The following is a 20,507-nucleotide window of genomic DNA, read 5'->3' as shown; positions in this document are numbered from 1 at the left end:
AATTACTATTAATGATTAATTTGAAGCTTGAATTTGAAAATTTGATTATTGTTGAAAATTAAGCTTAATTTTATTCGTAATCCAATCTTGAATTTTAATTAGAGTTACATTTAAACAAATATTAAAACTTTTAGGACTTGACAAATAAGTGGACAATTAAGAAATTACAACATATATATTGGACAATATTTGGGCAAGCAACTTAAAATCTCGAAATAACTTCCATATTCGAAGTCTTGTTCGTAGATGCGACGATGTTCCGCACGACACCCTTGTTTAAGTTCCAAATAGGTTTCACCACTCCTTAGATTTGGACCTTCTTGCTGAAGTAAAACAACATACTTTGTAACATCACGACTGATTATAGTGAAGCGATTACTCAACCCTGTAACATCACGATGGTTGGGGTTCATTGTTTGTTCTTTAAATCTCCTCAAAACCCTATCCCAAAAAATTTGGAGACGTGATTCTTCTGCGAATAAAGTCTCAATACAATAAACATAATTTCTGCAAATACATTCATCTTCCGCAATTGTAAATTTTGGTACTCTCCTCCTAATTCGAACTCTTTGATTTTCCACAGCATGTTGGTTTGCTATGAACTCAGCCATGTTCGCATTATCAGCCATGCTCTATGAGGAATTAGAAGATCAGAAAAGAATTGGAGATTGAGAAATTCTAGAGAGATTTAGAAATTCTGGTATGAGTTAAAATGGGATTGAAATCAGGTATTTATAGGGGGAAAATGGTAGCCGTTGGATAAAGATCTGATAAGCGATTATCATAGAAGCGAGCAATATCTTGACTATCGCTGGCGTTTTAAAGACCATCGAGCGACCGAGACTCTATCGCTCGATTGAAACTCTCTCGTGTATGCCCATATGCCAGGAATAACATATTGGCATATGAGTTTGGCATACCCATAATGGGTACATATATGCCAAATATCATGTTTTGTCATGTGCATGGAAATAGGCCTGATCAGGTACATACCCTGAACTTCCTTTGTTTCGTTTACTGTTTACAAGTGGAGTGCACGTGCTTGCACGTAGCCAAACCATAGGCTTTTCTTTCAAAACCAACAGATGAAATCTTACCTATAATCGCACGATTGCATCTTCGTAACTGTGAATATTAATTTTGTAACCCTATAAATTGGACTTGTGAATAAGGTGTTTGGAATTTTATTAATAAAATCTTCATACATCATGAATTGGTTGAAACCAAGCTCAAATAAATGTAGTTTCTTCTCGGAAAAATGTTAATGGAGGGTTTGATATTTCTGGTAATCATTGAATAGGAGACCCTTCAAAACCATGGATAAACGTAAATCAAACGTAACCACCAAAATTAACAGAACCGTAAAACTACAGAATAGATTAGAAAACGATTTTGGTTTTAGGAATTTAGCTGTGGAGAAGAGAGAGAGGGTTGAGGGAGAAGAAGAAGAAAGAAAAGAAGTAGCAGCTGGAGCCTGGAGATGGACTTAATCCAACGGATAACTATAAAAATACGCGTTGGACGAATAGTACGTGCGGGAACGAAAAATAATTAGCGGTTTTTCAAAAGGGTTGTTGGCATTAAAGGGGGAGAGATTTTGAACAATTTCATTTACTTATAACGATTTAGTTGCATATCTGGAACTTAATCGGCAGCAATGTTTTCTCAAAAATCACCAATTATGGTTTTGTTGATTAATTGTCATTTAAATAAGATTTTAATTATCTTGGTTTTCCCCTGTTAAAATTTGATCTGATCGTAGTATTTTATATTTATTTGTTTTGTCGAAGCTGTAAAGAGAAAGGGGATGATATTGAGGTTCGCTACGAGAGGACTAATAAATGAAGAATGTTGGAGAAACAGATACCAAAAAGATAAGCTGGAAGTGGATCCTGTATTCTATCTTACTATTAAATCCTTGGATGGAAAATTAATATACAAAACTGGTGAGTATTAGTTTGTTCTATTATCTGTCTCGCTTCAAAGGTAATAATGAACTGCGATGTATTTTCTGACATGGGTAATAATGCAGCTTCAAAGGAAGCTAAGAGACCTGCAAATGATGATGATGGAGCGAATGCAATTGTTGTAAAGCTTACAAAGCCAGAAAGGAGAGCAAAGATGAAGAAGACTAGGAAAGAGGCAAAGAAGCAGCAAAAAGGAGATAGTTAGTGCAGATGAGGTGGAATTGGAAGCAGATCCTCAACCTCAAGCATTGGTATTTTCTTTTTATTACAGGTTTTTTTTTCTTTTTGCTGAATCTCTTTAGATTTATTTGAGTTTTTTTCATTACTATATGCTCATGATTGACAAGAAGTCACTGACTAATGACAAAGGAAGCATATCCATTGTTTTGTGGAGCTAAAATCACAAAGTTGGAAAACATTGGGTCTTAGTTTTCAGTCCTATTTTGGTTCCCTGGATGGTTTATACACTGGGCATAAACTGGCATTAGCTTATAAGCTAGGTCCTATACTTCCTGTGTTGAACTGATTCCTTAAGGTTTCGAACCTTCAACTGTATTACATTTTTTCTCTTTTTACTATTGATGAACTTATCGAGGACGTTTATAGTGGGATCCAAATTTTTAGAATCTCTTCTTCTTTTACATTATCATTATCATTCTCCTATTTTCATGTACAATTATTGTTTAGTTAATATGTTATGACTATACCTTTAGCAGCTCTTTATTCTCTTAATGATATTTTTCTGCCTCTAGGCTGAGGTGAAAGAAGAACATTCAGCTGAAGAATTTCTTTTGAGTAAGAAGAGTAAACTAGCAGAGTTGGGATTGGCGCTGTTTACTGATCAGTTGTCGAATATTAAATTCTTAAAAGAGATGGTGTAGCTTTCCAAAGATGAAAATCAAGCAACTAGCTTGGGCTTCTCTCCTTATTGGCTATTTTCATAGATATCATTCCTGGGTATTTTTCATGCTTCGCCACATTATATCAGTTCACTACTCTTGATGTGGGTTTGCTTGTCATGTTTTCCAATTTGACTCTTCTTTCACTGTGTGCAACAGTTATCAGATCAGACTTCCCCACCGACAAGGAGCTGTCGAGCAGGAGATGAATGTTTAGAAGGAAGTAATAAAAATGTGATTCTTTGAATTCACATTGTTGACCTCTTATAAGGTATGAGTTTTTATTATGGCAAGACTTGTTTCCAGTAAGAAAATTAAGTCATGACATCAACTACAGGTATACGTTGTTACATTAGTGAGTGAAAGATTCTTACATCTCATTCATCCCCAAAAATATAGTTTGGTTTTGTAGTAAGTTATTCCTTCCACTTATTCACTATTTCCAAGTGATGTCGAAAACCTGGTGATACACTTTCTGTGATTGCTGTAACCCCATGTCAACATGCACGATTAGTATTTTAGCGGTCTAATAATTATGGGCTAATTGTAAAAGCATTTTTAATAGCTGTTTAATTTAAATCTCGACTACTTTCAGTTGAAGGTAGTGTACGGGTCCTGCGATTTCAGTTTTGGTCTGAGGCAGGTTGGCTGAGATGTTTGCTCCTCTGCTGAGTCTGGAGAAACAGCAAAATTTAACACCTACAGGGCTTTAGAATCATGTTACATGGATTTTAACCTTAACCATACTTTCCATTGCATTGAAATTCTTAACATGTAGTCAGTTATAGTTGGTTCCAACCGTATGTTCTTTCTGATTTGCGATTCCATATATATTGCTCACCATGTTCAGGGTCCTTCCTACTGGATTTTTACGATGTATCATATCTTAATAGGCTAGCCTTCTAACTAATATTTCTTACTTATGTGCGCTAGGTTTACCTTCAAGAGTCTAATAGCCTTACTGAAGCAAGCATCCTTCCAACATGTTGCTGTGCGTTTCATGTGTTTTTTGCTGGATGCTGTTCCTCATTTCAATTTCTGTGAGAATTTGCTAGCTGCTGTCATCAATAACATGAGCTCCCAGATGATGTCATAAGGTTGTGTTAGATGTGAGCCTTATGCTTTACTCTTTTAGGCTTGGCTTGAGAGTTTATGTTTCTCTCTTTAGTTATTGTTGCTTAGTAGTCCTGTACAGTTTAAGAGGTACTCGTCCTGTACAGTTTAAGAGATACTCGTCCTGAGTAGGGTTTATCTTTATGAAGATGCTTCGGTAAAGTAAAGGAAACTTTGCTGTCACAATTTGTAGCAACTATGGAGGCTGTTCATTTGATTGAAAATCATGTAAAGTTATGCGATCGTCGGCTGCATCCTGATACCATTGAGGTATAATATAAACTTCTTCCTACCAACTTTAAGAATTTCTTACTTTGAATATATCCTTCTGCTCGTCCTTTTGACTTGATTGGTGTTTTCTTTAACATACTACTGGCGCAATAACAATTTGGATTACTCATAAAAACCACGTGTTTAAAACTGTCAATTAAAGCCTCATAAACTTTTGATATAGCCATAGGCATGTAACACGATAATGTCCCCAGAAGATATGTGCTTTATCGAATCAAGGATGATCTAAGTTCTGCTAAATGAACCCATACACCAGCATTTTTTGGCTTGATATCTTTACCTAAAAGAGGACCATAGTTTCATAGAAAAAAATGCTTGATGCATTCATTTCTGAAGTAAGGTCTTAAAGATTTCTTTCTAGCACATGTTAATTTTGGTGGAATAAGTTTTATCATCTTTATTGATTTCACTGACCCAGTGCTAGATTAAAATGTTATATTAACTGGAAATTGGATTGTGGCCATTGGGCTACTCGTTTGGTAAAAACTTGGTACTGACTGGTGCGCCCTTAGCCAATTAAGGGTGTTGTTTCTCAGTGCCATTAGTTGAGTATAAATATAAAAAAATGATCTGATCTTTTTCTGACTTGACTGGTTACAAGTGAATACTTTTGAGAGAAAATGAGGCAGAAACAGCTTCATTACAAGTTTCGTTTCTGTTTTTGCCTACAAGTTCTGCCTGCGTTATGCTGCAAATACTGTGGCAAATACACTGGCCTAGCAGAACTACACCAATGCCTGGAACTGAAAACTGTTCGTCTAAACTTTGTAGCTAAACCCGGAAACATAGGAGGTTTGTGAGAGTTCTGAGGAAGTAGCTAGATATTTTGATTTCATGACGAGTACCAAGTGTTTTTTCAGTTTCCAATTAAATAATTCTTACTATTAAAATGTTTTACGTGCAAAGGTTGCGAAGTGTGATGGGTTTGCATATTTGGAGAAGAGGTGTCCCTCGATATTAATTTGTTGAAGACTAGTGCAGTGGTAAAGGAAAAATGAAACCTAATACTTTGCTGGAAAGGAATCTCAAAAACAACAACACCAACACCTGCCGCAGCAGCAACACCGGCCTCAGGGGGATAATTTCTGCGTGTTCCGACTCTGTGATTAATGAGTCGTGGCCTGTGAGAGTGACCACGTCAAGCAGGTCAGCTTTTGGTAAATAGTAAATTTTTCTGGTAAATATAACAAGGGTTAAAAGTGGATGTATTTGATTTTTAACGTGTAAATTTCTTTGGTAAATAGTAACTTTCTCTTGTTCCGACTTTCATACTTGTTAGGAACATTACAATGTGCAGGAACAGTGATTTACATAGTGTTTATCAAGTTTTCTTTTTAAAGCGAAAGAGGGTCTTAGAAACTTGAAGTCTGAGTACGAGCTTTTATTACGCTTCTTGCTGTAATTGTTTTAACTAGTTAAAGTATGTAGTTAATCAATAGAGGATTACCAAAGGACTATTTAATACCTTTCAGAATCGTCTTCGAATGAAAACAACCCGAATAAAAAGTGGGAATCCTATATTGTTCTGCGCATACAAGGTTACACTTAAATTAAGAATACATAAGACTAGAATCACAATGTCACAAAGAAAACACAGCTATGCCAAGCTCAATTAGTTTCATAATTGTTGAAGAATAAACAGAATGGATAAACAAGTGTTGGTGATCCATAGTATGGATCAACTATGAGAGTTGACAGAATGTCGTTGGATAAACATTTACAGTTGATACAATGTGAATGGATCAACAAGAGTTGTTGATCCATGGTACGGTTTTTAGAAGTTTACTTGGATTACAAGTATAACCTGTTTTAAGAATTTGTTTACGTGAGAATTGTCTAGAAATTTCTTGTTAGAGTTTGTTTTTGATTATGAAAGTCTTTTTACTTGAGAGTCAAGTTTGTGAGTCATATAAATAGGCTGTTGAGCCATGAGTCGAAATACATCAATTGAAGAGAGTTTGTTTGAGTTATTCTTGTGTTAAGTTTTTATTAAGTCTTTGATATCAGATTTTCTACATTTGGTATCAGATTCTAGGGCTGTGGGTATGAGTTGTTGAGTTTAAGAAGATGACGAGTTTAAGTTCAATTAAGGTACATGTGTTTGAAGGGAAAAACTTTGAACACTGGAGGTTGCAGATGGAGAATATTTTTATATATCAAGAAGTATGGGATATCGTGAAAGATGGTTATGCAGAACCAGCAGAAGGAGAAGGAGTTGAAGGAGTTGCGCTAACTCTGTTAACTGAAAACAGAAAGAAGAATTCTAAAGCTACATGTATTCTTCATCAGGGTATTCATGAATCACTTATGGATAGAGTTATCTATATCAAAGATGTTAAAAGAGCATGGGATGGATTGGTAAGTTACTATACAGGATCTGACAAGGTCAAGAAGGTTAGGTTACAAACTTTGAAAAGAAAATATGAACTGTTGCAGATGGAGACAACCGAAACAATTTCAGATTTCTTCTCAAAGACATTGAATCTTGTCAATGAGATGAATGCCAATGGTGATACTATAGAAGATTCAGCCATTGTAGAGAAGATTTTAAGAAGCTTGCCTGAGAAATTTGAATCAAAGATTACTGCCATAGAAGAATGCAACACATTTTCAACTATGACTCTTAATGAGTTGTTGGGTTCATTACAAGCTTATGAACAAAGATTACAAGAGAAAATAGTTGCTGCAAAACAAGTTGAAGAGGCACTTCAGAGTCAAGTTAGCTGGAAAAACAATCAAGGAAAACCTAATGCTGGAGGTTTTCAAGGAGGATACAACAATGGAGGGAGATCAAATAATGGGAGTTATAGGAAGCCATTTGATAGATCAAAAATACAGTGTTATAATTGTGGAGATTTTGGACATATTGCTACTGAGTGTCCAAAACCAAGAAAGACAGTTGCTAATAATTACAAAGCAAATTTCAAAGTTAATATTGCAGAGAGTCAAGAAGAAGAAAAGAAGGATGAAAACATGCTACTTGCATGTCACACAGCAGAAGAACAACCACAACTTAAGTGGTATTTAGATACTGGTTGTAGCAATCATATGTGTGGAAGAAAAGATTTATTTGATAAGCTTGATGAGTCTGTTAGATCAACAGTAAAGTTTGGTAACAATTCTACAATTCCAGTTATGGGAAAAGGAAGAATTGGAATTGTTCTTAAGAATGGTTCAAAAGCATACATCATGGATGTATTTTATGTTCCAGGTTTACATCAAAATTTGCCGAGTATGGGTCAGTTGTCTGAAAGAGGATATTCTATGAATATTTATAATGGTTTATGCTTCATCAGAGATAGAAGAAGAAGGTTGATAGCTAAAGTTCAGATAACAAAGAACAGGTTATTTCCTTTGAATATTCAACATCAAAAGGAAAGTTGTTACAGTAGCAGTGTTCATGATGATTCTTGGTTATGGCATAAGAGGATGGGACATGTGAAATTTAGTAGTTTGTAAACTTTAGCAAAGAAGGAGATGGTGTCAGGCTTACCCTTTATTGAGGTACCAGAATCAAGATGTGAAAATTGCATCTTTGGCAAGCAGCACAGAGATCCATTCACAGTCAACAAAGCTAGAAGAGCTGATCAACAATTGGAGATTGTTCATAGTGATTTGTGTGGTCCTATTAAAGTAACTTCACATGGAGGTAATAATTATTTTATAACTTTCATTGATTATTTTAATAGAAAGGAATGGGTTTATTTGCTTAAACAAAAGAGTGATGCATTTCAAGCTTTTAGAAGTTTCAAAGCTTATGCTGAGAAACAAATTGGTAAAAGTATCAAGATCTTGAGAACTGATAGAGGCAAAGAATATATTGTTGTTGACAAGTTTATGGAAGAACATGGCATTCAACCTCGACTAATTGCAAGATATACACCACAACAGAATGGAGTTGCAGAGCGGAAGAATAGAACCATAATGGAGATGGAAAGAACTATAAGAAGAACAAAAGATTTAACAAAAAAATTTGGAGGTTATGCAGTTGACACAGCTGTGTATTTACTCAACAGATGTCCTACAAATAGTTTGAACAACATAACACCAGAAGAAGCTTGGAGAGGTGTAAGACCAAGTGTAAGACATCTGAGAGTTTTTGGGTGTATTTCATATGCATATGTACCCAAAGAACTAAGAAATAAATTGGATGACAAGAGTGAGAAGTGTATCCTTGTTGGTTATAGTTCAGTAACCAAAGGATATAAATTATACAACTCAGAAGCAGGAAAAGTGTTTATAAGTAGAGATGTGATCTTTTATGAAGATTCAAAATAGAACTGGAATAATAGATCAACAACGAATGTTGATCCTCATAACACTGGATCAACAATGAATGTTGATCCAAATAATAATGGATCAACAAGGAATGTTGATCCACCTACTGCTGTCAGAACAGTTCCAATTGTAGTTGAAGAAGAAGTACAAGCTCAAGACAATATTTAAGAACAACATGAGGAAGCAAGAAGTGAAACAATAACACAACAAGAAAATACAAGACCAAGAAGAAAATATATCATATTTTAACAAGAGATTATGAAGATGATGCTGATGCAGTGAACTTTGCATTGTTTGGATATTGTGATCCTGTAGATTATGAAGAAGCTGCTAAAGAACAAGGTTGGATTCAAGCCATGAATGAAGAATTAGAGTCAATTGAGAAGAATAACACTTGGGAACTGACAACACTTCCACCAGGAAAGAAACCTATTGGTGTCAAGTGGGTTTACAAAACAAAATATAAGTCAAAATGGTGAAAAAGAAAGAATGAAAGCAAGATTAGCTGCTAAGGGATATAGACAGAAACAAGGAGTTGATTACTCAGAAGTGTTTGCACCAGTTGCAAGACTTGATACTGTAAGAATGATTATTTCTTTAGTTTCACAAAAGAATTGGAAGATTTTTCAGATGGATGTGAAGTCATCATTCTTGAATGGAGTATTGGAAGAAGAAGTTTATGTTGAGCAATCAGCTGGCTACATTATGGAGTGGAAGGATAATAAAGTATACAAGCTAAACAAATCTTTGCATGGTCTGAAACAAGCACCAAGAGCTTGGTATACACGAATAGATTTTTATTTTCTCAAGAAAGGTTTTACAAGATGTCCACATGAGCATACTTTGTATTTGAAATATGATGGTCTTGGCAGTCATATTATAGTGTGTTTGTATGTGGATGATCTCATATTTACTGGAAATAGTTCAGAGATGATCAAAGAATTCAGGGAGGATATGGTGGAGTTTGAGATGACAAATCTTGGTTTGATGTCATATTTTCTTGGTATTGAAGTTCAACAAACTGAAAGAGGAATTTTTATTAATCAACAAAGGTATGCTGAAGGAATTTTGAAGCGTTTCAAGATGGATAATTGTAATCTATTTTAACACCAGTAAAAGAAACACTGGAATTCACAAAAGATGGATCAGGAGAGCTTGTGAATTCAACAGATTTTAAAGGTCTTGTTGGATGTTTAAGATATTTGACTGCTACAAGACCTGATATCATGTATGCAGTTGGGTTGGTTAGTAGGTTTATGGAAGCTCCTAGACAATCACATTTACAAGCTGAAAAACCTATTCTGAAGTATGTAAAAGGAACAACAAGCATGGGAATCTTCTATAATGTTTTAGAAGATCCAAAACTGATTGGTTTTACTGATAGTGATTGGTCTGGAGATACAGAAGGAAGAAGAAGTACATCAGGTTATGGATTTCAGTTGGGAACTGGTTTTTTCTCTTGGTCATCTAAGAAGCAACAAGTTGTTGCACTATCTACAACAAAAGCTGAGTATATAACTGCTAGCAACTGTGCAACACAGGATGTATGGTTAAGAATGATGTTGAATTCATTGTTTCAATAACAAACAACACCAACAACAATAGTTTGTGATAATAAGTCGACAATTTCACTAACTAAGAATCCAGTACTTCATGGAAGAAGTAAGCATATTGATATCAAATATCATTACATCAGAGAACTTGTAAGAAATAAGGAGATAGATGTTGAATTTGTTGAAAGTGGAGAGCAAGTGGCTGATATTTTCACCAAGTATTTGAAGTCTAACACTTTCATTTACTTACGTGAAAAGCTTGGAAGGATTAGCAAAGAGTATCTTGTTTTAAGGGAGGATGTTGAAGAATAAACCAAGATACTATGAAGAAAAAAGAATGGGTAAACAAGTGTTGTTGATCCATAGTATGGATCAACTATGAGAGTTGACAGAATGTCGTTGGATAAACAGTTACAGTTGATACAATGTGAATGGATCAACAAGAGTTGTTGATCCATGGTACGGTTTTTAGAAGTTTTACTTGGGTTACAAGTATAACCTTTTTTAAGAATTTGTTTACGTGAGAATTGTCTAGAAGTTTCTTGTTAGAGTTTTTTTTTGTTTAGGAAAGTCTTTTTACTTGAGAGTCAAGTTTGTGAGTCATATAAATAGACTGTTGAGCCATGAGTCGAAATACATCAATTGAAGAGAAATTGTTTGAGTTATTCTTGTGTTAAGTTTTCATTAATTCTTTGTTATCACATTTTCTACGATAATGAATCCAACAATGGAAGAAAATTAATGTATGCCTTTATCTAGAACAACCAGCTGTTATTTTCCTCTGTAGCTCCAAATCCAGTCAACCATGTCTGCCGCGTATGCATCCAGACAAACCCATCTGATGCAGAATCCTATAAAAAGAAGACCACGATCAACACCAACGAGTTTTAACTTCCACAGATGTGGTAAAAATAAAATATCTTCTTACCTTTGTGCATAATACAACTGTACAACTACAACCTTTTGGTCCTTCATCTTCATCTACAAAAACATGGCGAAATAAAAAATGGCGAGTAAGTCTTGCAATGTCATTACATAGTCATAAGATACAACAAGAATTCTATTGTAAAATTCATAAAAACAATGTATGGGTCTTACTAGAAAACTCCCACTTATCAAACTTTACTGACCATTTGTCTGTTCCAATTTATGCAGAGGTAACTCGGTCCACCCATATCCGGAACTTTTTTCCTTGCTTGTCTCCATAAAACTTAGGAAGTTGATCAATAGACTCATGAAGCGGCTGCTCTTGTCCAGACGGATGGACAAAGACTCCCGACGAGTTCTGGATCAAAGTACATATAGAAGTTAATAGTAAACGAATGATTCACTTCTCTTGTTTTCATAAACCGGGGGTTTCTAAACCCAAAGAGAAGACACTACGGGAAAAATATACATCTACAACTGGAGATTTACAACTCTTCGCTAAACATCGTAGAAAGTCATATGTTTTACAACTGGTTTCAAAGGAAGAGTTGTCGTATATCATCACTGCCAACCCTTAGAAACAAGGGGTTGCGCTAAGAAAAAAAACGACAACTCCTTAAGCAAAAACGTTGTGACGACATTTAGCTATAATAACTCTGTTCCATAAAGGTAGTGACTAAGCCTATCACAATTTTCATAAGAGTTGTTGAAGAACACCAAAATATGATGATGAAAAATAGTGTTGGAGGGGAGATTCGAACATGAACCTACTGCATGGAAGTCTGGCTCATCAACCATCCTTACAGTTCACAAGTTTTGTTTTGTTTTTTCTTTTTCTTTTTTAATAAAATCGTATAACAACACTTATAAGTGTTGTTGAAGTAAAACTATAGAATGTTGGAAAAAATGAGATTAGAAGGGAGATTCGAACATGAATCTATTGCATGGAAGTCTAGCTCATCAACCATCCTTACCGTTCACAAGTTTTGGTTGTTTTTTTTTCTTAATAAAAATGCATAACAACACTTATAAGTGTTGTTGAAGTAAAAATATAGAACGTTGGCAGAAATGAGGATGGGGGGATTTGATCCTCAGCCTCCTGCATGAAAGTCTACACCACTAACCATTCCTACACTATCACAAGTTCTGTCAAGTTTGTGGTTCTTTAATATACTAATTTTAAGACAACCCTTTATAAGAGTTGTGAAACAAAATATAATGTCCAAAAAAAATGCATAGATAACGGAGCCGCAAAATATTCTGAAGAAATCTTACTTGTAAATGGATGTATTCGTCGTTCTTTCCAAGTTTCCGACTTAGAATAGTCCACTCACGGCCAAGTTTCGATCTCGGAGCCTGGTTTGCATACAATATGGAGAAATAGGGTTTGTTTAAGGTTTCGTAGAATATTCCGAAGGAATCTTACCTGTAAATTGATGGATTCGTCGTTCTTACCAAGTTTCTGACTTAGAGTAGTCAACTCGCAGCCAGGTTTCGATCTCCGAGCCTGGTTTGCATGCAATATTCATAAATATGGTTTTTTTAAAGGTTTCGTAGAATATTCCAAAAGAATATTACCTGTAAATGAATTGGTCGTTCGTAACAAGTTTCTGACGTAGAGTAGTCCACTCCCGGCCAGGTTTCGATCTCGGAGCCTGGTATGCATACAATATGCAGAAATATGGTTTGTTTAAGGTTTCGTAGAATATTCCGAAGGAATATTATCTGTAAATGGATGAATTCGTCGTTCTTACCAAGTTTCTGACTTATAGTAGTCCACTCCCGGCCAGGTTTCGATCTCGGAGTCTGGTTTGCATATAATATGCAGAAATACGGTTTGTTTAAGGTTTCGTAGAATATACCGAATGAATCTTACCTGTAAATAGATGGATTCGTCGTTCTTACCAAGTTTCTGACTTATAGTAGTCAACTAGCGGCCAGATTTCTATCTTGGAGCCTGGTTTGCGTCCAATATGCATAAATAGGGTTTTTTTAAAGGTTTCGTAGAATATTCCAAAAGAATATTACCTTTAAATGAATTGGTCGTTCTTACCAAGTTTCTGACTTATAGTAGTCCACTCGCGGCCAGATTTCGATCTCGGAGCCTGGTTTGCATACAATATGGAGAAATAGGGTTTGTTTAAGGTTTCTTAGAATATTCCAAAGGAATCTTACCTGTAAATGGATGGATTCGTCGTTCTTACCAGGTTTCTGACTTAGAGTAGTCAACTCACTGTCAGGTTTCGATCTCGGAGCCTTGTATGCATACAATATGTAGAAATAGGTTTGTTTAAGGTTTCGTAGAATATTCCAAAGGAATCTTACCTGTAAACGGATGGATTCGTCGTTCTTACCAAGTTTCTGACTTAGAGTAGTCCACTCGCTGCCAGGTTTCGATCTCGGAGTCTGGTTTGCATCCAATGTGCAGAAATATGGTTTCTTTAAGGTTTCGTAGAATATTCCGAAGGAATCTTACCTGTAAATGGATGGATTCGTCGTTCTTACCAAGTTTCTGACTTAGAGTAGTCAACTCACTGTCAGGTTTCGATCTCGGAGCCTTGTATGCATACAATATGTAGAAATAGGTTTGTTTAAGGTTTCGTAGAATATTCCGAAGGAATCTTACCTGTAAACGGATGGATTCGTCGTTCTTACCAAGTTTCTGACTTAGAGTAGTCCACTCGCTGCCAGGTTTCGATCTCGGAGTTTGGTTTGCATCCAATGTGCAGAAATATGGTTTGTTTAAGGTTTCGTAGAATATTCCGAAGGAATCTTACCTGTAAATGGATGGATTCGTCGTTCTTACCAAGTTTCTGACTTAGAGAAGTCAACTCACGGCCAGGTTTCGATCTCGGAGCCTTGTATGCATACAATATGTAGAAATAGGTTTGTTTAAGGTTTCGTAGAATATTTCGAAGGAATCTTACCTGTAAATTGATGGATTCGTCGTTCTTACCAAGTTTCTGACTTAGAGTAGTCCACTCGCTGCCAGGTTTCGATCTCGGAGTCTGGTTTGCATCCAATGTGCAGAAATATGGTTTGTTTAAGGTTTCGTAGAATATTCTGAAGGAATCTTAACTGTAAATGGATGGATTCATCGTTCTTACCAAGTTTTGTGTGTGTTTAAGGTTTCGTAGAATATTTCCATGGAATCTTACCAGTAAATGGTTGGATTCATCGTTTTTGTGGACTTTCAGACTTCTTGTTCATAGTTTGTAAGTCGTTATACCGAACTTGAAGTTTGGATCGACACTGAGCTTCATATTCATCAATTTTGATGATGTATCATGCTAATTTTGAAGTCAGAACCCTCTCAGAGCTTCGTGGTTCATAGATTATAGGCCATTATACTAAGTTTGAAGTTCGAATTGACATTGAGGTTCATATTTATCAATTTTGATGATGTATCATGCTAAGTTTGAAGTCAGAACCCTATCAGAGCTTCTTGGTTCATAGTTTGTATGTCGTTATACCACATTTGAAGTTTGAATCGACATTGAGCTTCATATTTATCGATTTCGATGATATATCATGCTATTAATGTGAACTAAAGCTACTTCATGACATGTATGACTAGTCAAAATTACTTCATGACCTATGTAACTAGTCGAAATTCAAACCGGAAGCACAAAGATAAAGCACAAAAGCACAAAGGAACACACCAATTATCGGATTGATTTCTAATTTTTCAACTTTATTCTTATACATTTTTTGGATTTTTTTATATCAAAATGTCGATAAGAATGTGCTACATTTATTCATATTTTTTTTGGATTTTTTTCGTGTCGAAGGTTGATAATCAAACCGAATACATGAGCTCGTATTAGCACAAAATGAAACACATACTTCTCAATCCGCATGGGCATCCTAAATACAATCTCAACCGTCAAGATCTTTTCTTAATCCGTATGAGCATCTCAAATACAATCTCAACCGTCCATCATTTTCATTCGGATTCACTCTTTTCTTCTTTCTTTTTTTTCCGAAGCATAACCCTCCTTCAACCACTAGAACCCAATTCCTATCTGTTTTTCTCTCAATCACCACCGCTGAAGAACACCTCTACTCCACAGATAACGGAGGCGCTCCATCACCACCGCTGCTCTTCTCTCGACCCCTCTTCTTCATCATCTTCTCTCAATATCTCTCTTTAACCCCCCCTTTCTCTCATCCGCAACAGTCAATAGTAGCAGCTCATCAAATCCAGATGTGAACCAAATTCTAATCAACCCCATCACTGATTCAAGTTACACAAAACCCCTTATTTCTTCTCGGTAACAATCAACAACAACAACTTCTCCATCTCTGATTAAGAATATCGGTACCTATTAGCTCACCGTCTCTAACCATAGAGAAATTCAGCCCTAACCCAAGTTGCACCTTAAATCTATCGGATTTCAAAACTACGGATTGATATCAAGACGAGATGTAAATCGTTGCTGCAGTTGCTGTTAAGAAGATGAGATGGATTCGAATTCAGAGAAGGAGATTTGGGATATGAGGTATCGAGAATGAATGGGTTTGTAATGAATTGGAAGGTGGGTTTGTGTTGGTGGTGATATAGATGGATTTTGTCAAAGAAATGAAGTTGAAATGAAGAGAAAAGAGAGGTGGCGTTGTTTCTGTTAATTGCAGATGAAGAAGATGATTAGGTAGACGAAATGGAAGAGAAACAGTGGATTAAGATGCTTATTTCTGTTGACTAAAGAATTCACGATTTGAGGTAGTTAGGGTTTCGATTAGGGTTTGAATTGATTCTGAAATCAGCAGTCAGGGACCGAAAGTGGTTGGATTTTATGATGTTTTGGGGCTTATTGAATCTCAGAAGAGATGAAGAACTGAAATAGATCTGGTATCAGTTGGGTTCGATATTTACCATGGGTTTGAATAGATAAGATGGGGTATCAGTGGTTTGATGATCATCAGAAGCATACACTGATACCCCATCTTCTCATGATTCAATTGCAATGCTAGGGTTCAACATAATAGTAATTGTGCTCTCAGTTATCCCTTGATGTAAGTTTGATTTTTTTTTTCTTTTCTTTTTAAAGTTTATTATTGATTTTAGATGAACTGATTGATAATTGGATTTCTACTACTTCAATTTTCACAGGGGTTTCTACCTTCTGAGGCAACAATTTTCACAAGGGATTTATAAATAAGACCAAATCAAATAAGCTGAAGATGTGAAGTATGTGCTTGTGTGTTTTTAGAAGTGCTGACCAAGGGTGTTTGATATCCAGCCTATAATTGCGCGACTTTAACGCAGGAACTGAGAAGGTTATGGTGAGTATCTCATCCATATGAATGAGATAAAACTGTTTGAATTTGGTAGATGGTAAACGATACCAGTTATAAATATAATGTCACTTCAGATTTTACATTGTCGAATGAATTGAATTGTGAAATTTTCCATTCCCTGAATTTTCCTTAATAGGGCCAAGTGTGAAAGTGTGGGAACAATAGGAAGTATGCTTACAGTACTTCCAAATATATGTTGGAAATCTTGAGATTATTACAAGTTGTCTCATGTTTTAGTCAAGTTACTGTGCTTTGTTGAAGATTTTATCCAGCATTTAGAAGGGATTTACTTACCATCTTGTTCTGCGGCCATTTGTGAATCATGTTAAACTTGTATTTTGTATGGATATGCGTGGTTTCAACAATAATGGAGAGAGTAGGAACTGCCTGTTTTTTAATTGAATCGCAGTTGCTCTTTTCTACCCTGTCGTTTGTTGCTCCTCTCATATTGCTAGCCTGACTCTCTGAAATTGTCGCGTTTCGTTCCATATTATCATGGTTGGTCTTAAAGCTGAACATGATCTTAATCGTATGGTTATGATCTGCAAGAAACATGTGCAATAACCTGTGGTGGGAGATTTTTGCTAGCATAGTATTTTTGTCCATCAGTTAATTTGGTAATCACGTACTACTTGACTGTTATCAAGACCAGTAGAAGTCCTCCGTTTGCCAAATGCTTCTTTGATTGATGATCATTGTATGAATTTGCAGAAAATAATTCCTCGTTGATGCACTTATCTTTCTTGCATGTTTTGTATCGTAGGTTATAGTTAACATCTACAACAAAGTATATGTTGCTGCTGGTTTTTATATGTTTTGATTGTTATCCAACTGTTGCATGTTCACTTGCAGGATGAAGAAACAACAAACTTTCAAGGGCAGGAAACTGGTGTTGATCAGTCCTCTCCTATCGAGGAGGGGCCAATTGAGGTGATTTATTTCTCCCATGAAACTAGCTCTTTTATGCACTCACTAAACACACTTACTCATGGCGGAAATGCAATATCTTCTACTCCACAGGAAGAGTCAGAAATGTCGAACCCTGCATGTGTCGTTTCAGTCCAACAGCATGACCAAACTAAACTTGATGCTAGAGCATAGGGGAAGAGTCAGAGAGATGTAGAGTCAAATGAAGAACACAACAATCAGAGGAAGTCTTACCCAAACCATAGAGGAGGTGGCTATGGTGGTAGGAGGGGTGGTTATCCCAATGGCCGAGGAGGTCGAAACGGCAGAGGCGGAGGTGGTGGAGGTTACCAGAACGAGCGCAGCCAGTATTACGAACAACCTGGAAACTATTATCCAAGAAACTACAACACAAGAGGTGGTAGGGGCAGTAGAGGTGGTAACGGTGGATACACTTCAAACAGTCACGGTTCAACTGCTTATGGAAGCCATGCTCAGGCTGATTCACCAAGTTCGTAATCAGTGGGTAGTGCCAGTGGGTCTTCTTTTGGGTGGTAAAATTAATCAGACTAAAAGAGGAGGGGAGAAAGATTTACTTTTAACTTGATGATTATCTCAAAGATTTACTTTGAGATTTATTATGGAAAGTGGTGCCTAACTTTGAGGAGGGGAGAAAGATTTACTTATAGAAAGATTTACTTGGAGTGTGTTTAGAAAATTTAACTTTTGTATCACTGCCATTTTCTTGAATGTACGAGGTTAACACTAGTAGGTTAACTTGAATGAATGTAAGTGTATTGCACTGGCAGGTTAATGTGAATGTGAAATACTTTCGGCAATCCAGTTTCAGTTATAATTTTTTTTTTTCAAAATAGTTTTATGCACACAACTTCTAATAAAAGTTGTAGTTACACATCCATTTACAGAAAACAGAAGTTGTTACTTCAAATATTACAACTGTTAAGGGTATTGTAAAAACAAATCTTGCAACATAAGTAGGAGTTGTTCAGTATAGTTGTACAACTCTAGGAAGTGTAATGATAGTAGTATTCACAATACTAATCGATGTTGTCTTCCAGTTTTCGACTACGAAACAGTTACTTTACAACATAAGTTTGTGTTGTCCAAGATAGTTCGACAATTCATACAAGTGTTGTGCAAATATTATTCATAATACTGGTAATTGTTGTTGCATATGTTTCTACGATATGCTACTTATGTTGTCCACGATTGTTTTACAATACAAGCAAGAGTTGTGTTAGGTTATCAAAAAAAATCGAAAGAGAATCACAACATTGACAAACTATTGTCGAACCATGAATCACATCACCCTTTACAACACTTGTCAACCATTGTAGAAAAACTTGGACTTTCTACAATACCCCCGTTCCACAATGCATGAAATGGAGTTGTCGTAGGGATACTGCAACTCTTATCTTGTGTCGTCAATGATGATTTTTCCCGTAGTGAGATCAACTCCAGACAATGAAACAGTTTCAGACTTTTATCAACTGCCAACAAACATTATATGACAACGGAAAGCCTTAACCATTATATAAAAAATCAAAAAGATGGATACAAAAGCACTTATAGTAGTAGACTCACACAGATTGCTTTCAAGTTTAGAATATGTTGTTCGGAGCTAGCAAAGTCTGCACGTCTCCATTGCTCGTAGAACAAGTAGAATTCTACCATTTCGTGACCAGGATTTGTGTGGGAAAGGTTTGTTTCTGGGAATTCCATAACATCTCTGGGTGAAAGGTTTGGTCCCAAGTTGAAATGACCAATGGCCTGAATGATTCCAGAAGCACACCTCTCAGTTGCATGGATTATCTTAGGGTTGTTCTTCACGTTTTCAGTGTGCCACTGCAGAAGCTCCTCCTTGGCGTTAACTAACCTGTATAACGCAGACAAAATTGATACTCTGCAGTTTTTAACTGTTTTAATGCATTTCGGACGGAGTTATATATAGGATACAAACCATGACACCATATACATCTGGAACGGCGAAGAGCTCAGCATCATTGCCAGAATTACCACAAACAAGAGTATTACGGGGTTGTTTTCCATCACCAAATTTCTTCAGCAAATAGACAAGCGCATGTCCTTTATCTCCACGTTTTGGTAAAACATCTAAAGAATGGCCTCGACGGCCTCCACTAAAAATTATCTTTATGTCTAACTGCTCAATGCAAATAAATCCGCACAACAAATTAAGACATACTTGTAACAAAAAATAGAATCTTGTAGCAGATTAAAACATGCCACTCCAAGAATCTTACCCCACGTTTTGCAAGACACTCTGAGAGAGCCTTTGTCACCTCCTCGACTTTCTCCTTATTATCTACATAAAAGCTAACCTTGTATCGTGTTTGACGTGTCTCTTTCTGCATTAAACACGTACAACCAATACAACTATTCAGAATCCGAACACAAGTATCGCGAGACCACAACGGGATAGTCACAAACCATACATACCTTATATTTGAGTTGAGGAAATTTACGTGTTTCCTCCTTGACAATGTCTTTGTCCCAGTTTTGATTAAGAAATTTCTCCCAGTAAATATCTGGTACCATTGATTCGCCATATGCCATCTCAGTTCCTACAGACGTTATAATTATATCCGGAGTTAACATTGGTGTGGTTTTCTTCAAATCCTTGTAAGCTTCAAGTGCACGCCCCGTCGAGAAAACTAACAAAGAATTGTGACGGTAGTTCCACAATGCATTGAACCTTAACTGCGAAATGTGGTCATCATGAGTATCATGGTCAACCTGGCAAGTAAAAGAACAAAGACATTGTCATGAATTACAACGAAATAAATGAAGAAAATTATGAAGTTACAGTTAAATTCTCCTACCATTGTCATGTCAAGATCTGAAACTACCATAAGATTCACAGAACCATCAAGTCTTTCCATGAGCACTCCGAGAAAGACGAGAGAAAAACTGAGAAATCTCTAAAAGCTCATATATAATATAATTAAAAAGGCGATTCTGTTGGCTTAGTTTTAAGGCTGGAACATTGTTATCTCGTCTTCTAAAGAAAGAGGCAAATGGTGGTGATGGGAAGTGTTTAAAACTAAAATCAAACATATCATCATCACAAAAATTAAGAAATGTATTGCCCTGTAATCAAACACACTTCTTTCCAGAAAAGGCAAGTATATATATAAACTAACAGAGAATGTAGGAGGGAAATATCGCACTCGCACATATAGAAGTCAAGTTTCAACAGTGTGCAATTATTTCTCATAGAGAATGATGCACAG

The 20,507-nt window shown here is 36.1% G+C and overlaps 1 protein-coding gene and 1 long non-coding RNA gene across 4 annotated transcripts; one reads left to right on the top strand and one right to left on the bottom strand.

Annotated features, from left to right (window-relative positions):
- Window positions 1-1,213: 1,213 nt before the first annotated feature.
- On the top strand, window positions 1,214-5,569 carry LOC113301424. Of its 3 annotated transcripts, XR_003336280.1 has the most exons (7): window positions 1,214-1,528; window positions 1,791-1,946; window positions 2,033-2,218; window positions 2,720-2,924; window positions 3,026-3,137; window positions 3,800-4,249; window positions 5,177-5,569. It is a non-coding gene; the product is annotated as an uncharacterized LOC113301424 (long non-coding RNA). The 3 variants fall into 3 exon arrangements; XR_003336278.1 differs by having other exon boundaries at window positions 1,214-1,946; XR_003336279.1 differs by having other exon boundaries at window positions 1,214-1,946; window positions 2,033-2,238.
- A 5,679-nt stretch (window positions 5,570-11,248) lies between these two features.
- LOC113306837 (probable sucrose-phosphatase 2) lies at window positions 11,249-20,156 on the bottom strand. The gene is made up of 6 exons (XM_026555751.1): window positions 20,097-20,156; window positions 19,714-20,010; window positions 19,518-19,622; window positions 19,213-19,417; window positions 18,841-19,127; window positions 11,249-11,386 (listed from the first exon to the last, which is right to left on the bottom strand). The coding sequence occupies exons 1-6, from the start codon at window positions 20,154-20,156 to the stop codon at window positions 11,249-11,251; spliced, it is 1,092 nt and encodes a 363-aa protein (XP_026411536.1).
- Window positions 20,157-20,507: the final 351 nt, after the last annotated feature.

This window comes from Papaver somniferum, chromosome 8, assembly GCF_003573695.1.
Source record: "Papaver somniferum cultivar HN1 chromosome 8, ASM357369v1, whole genome shotgun sequence".
NCBI classification, from domain to species: domain Eukaryota; kingdom Viridiplantae; phylum Streptophyta; class Magnoliopsida; order Ranunculales; family Papaveraceae; genus Papaver; species Papaver somniferum.
Note: the sequence above shows the minus strand (reverse complement) of the source record. Positions and strands in the feature narration are given on the sequence as shown.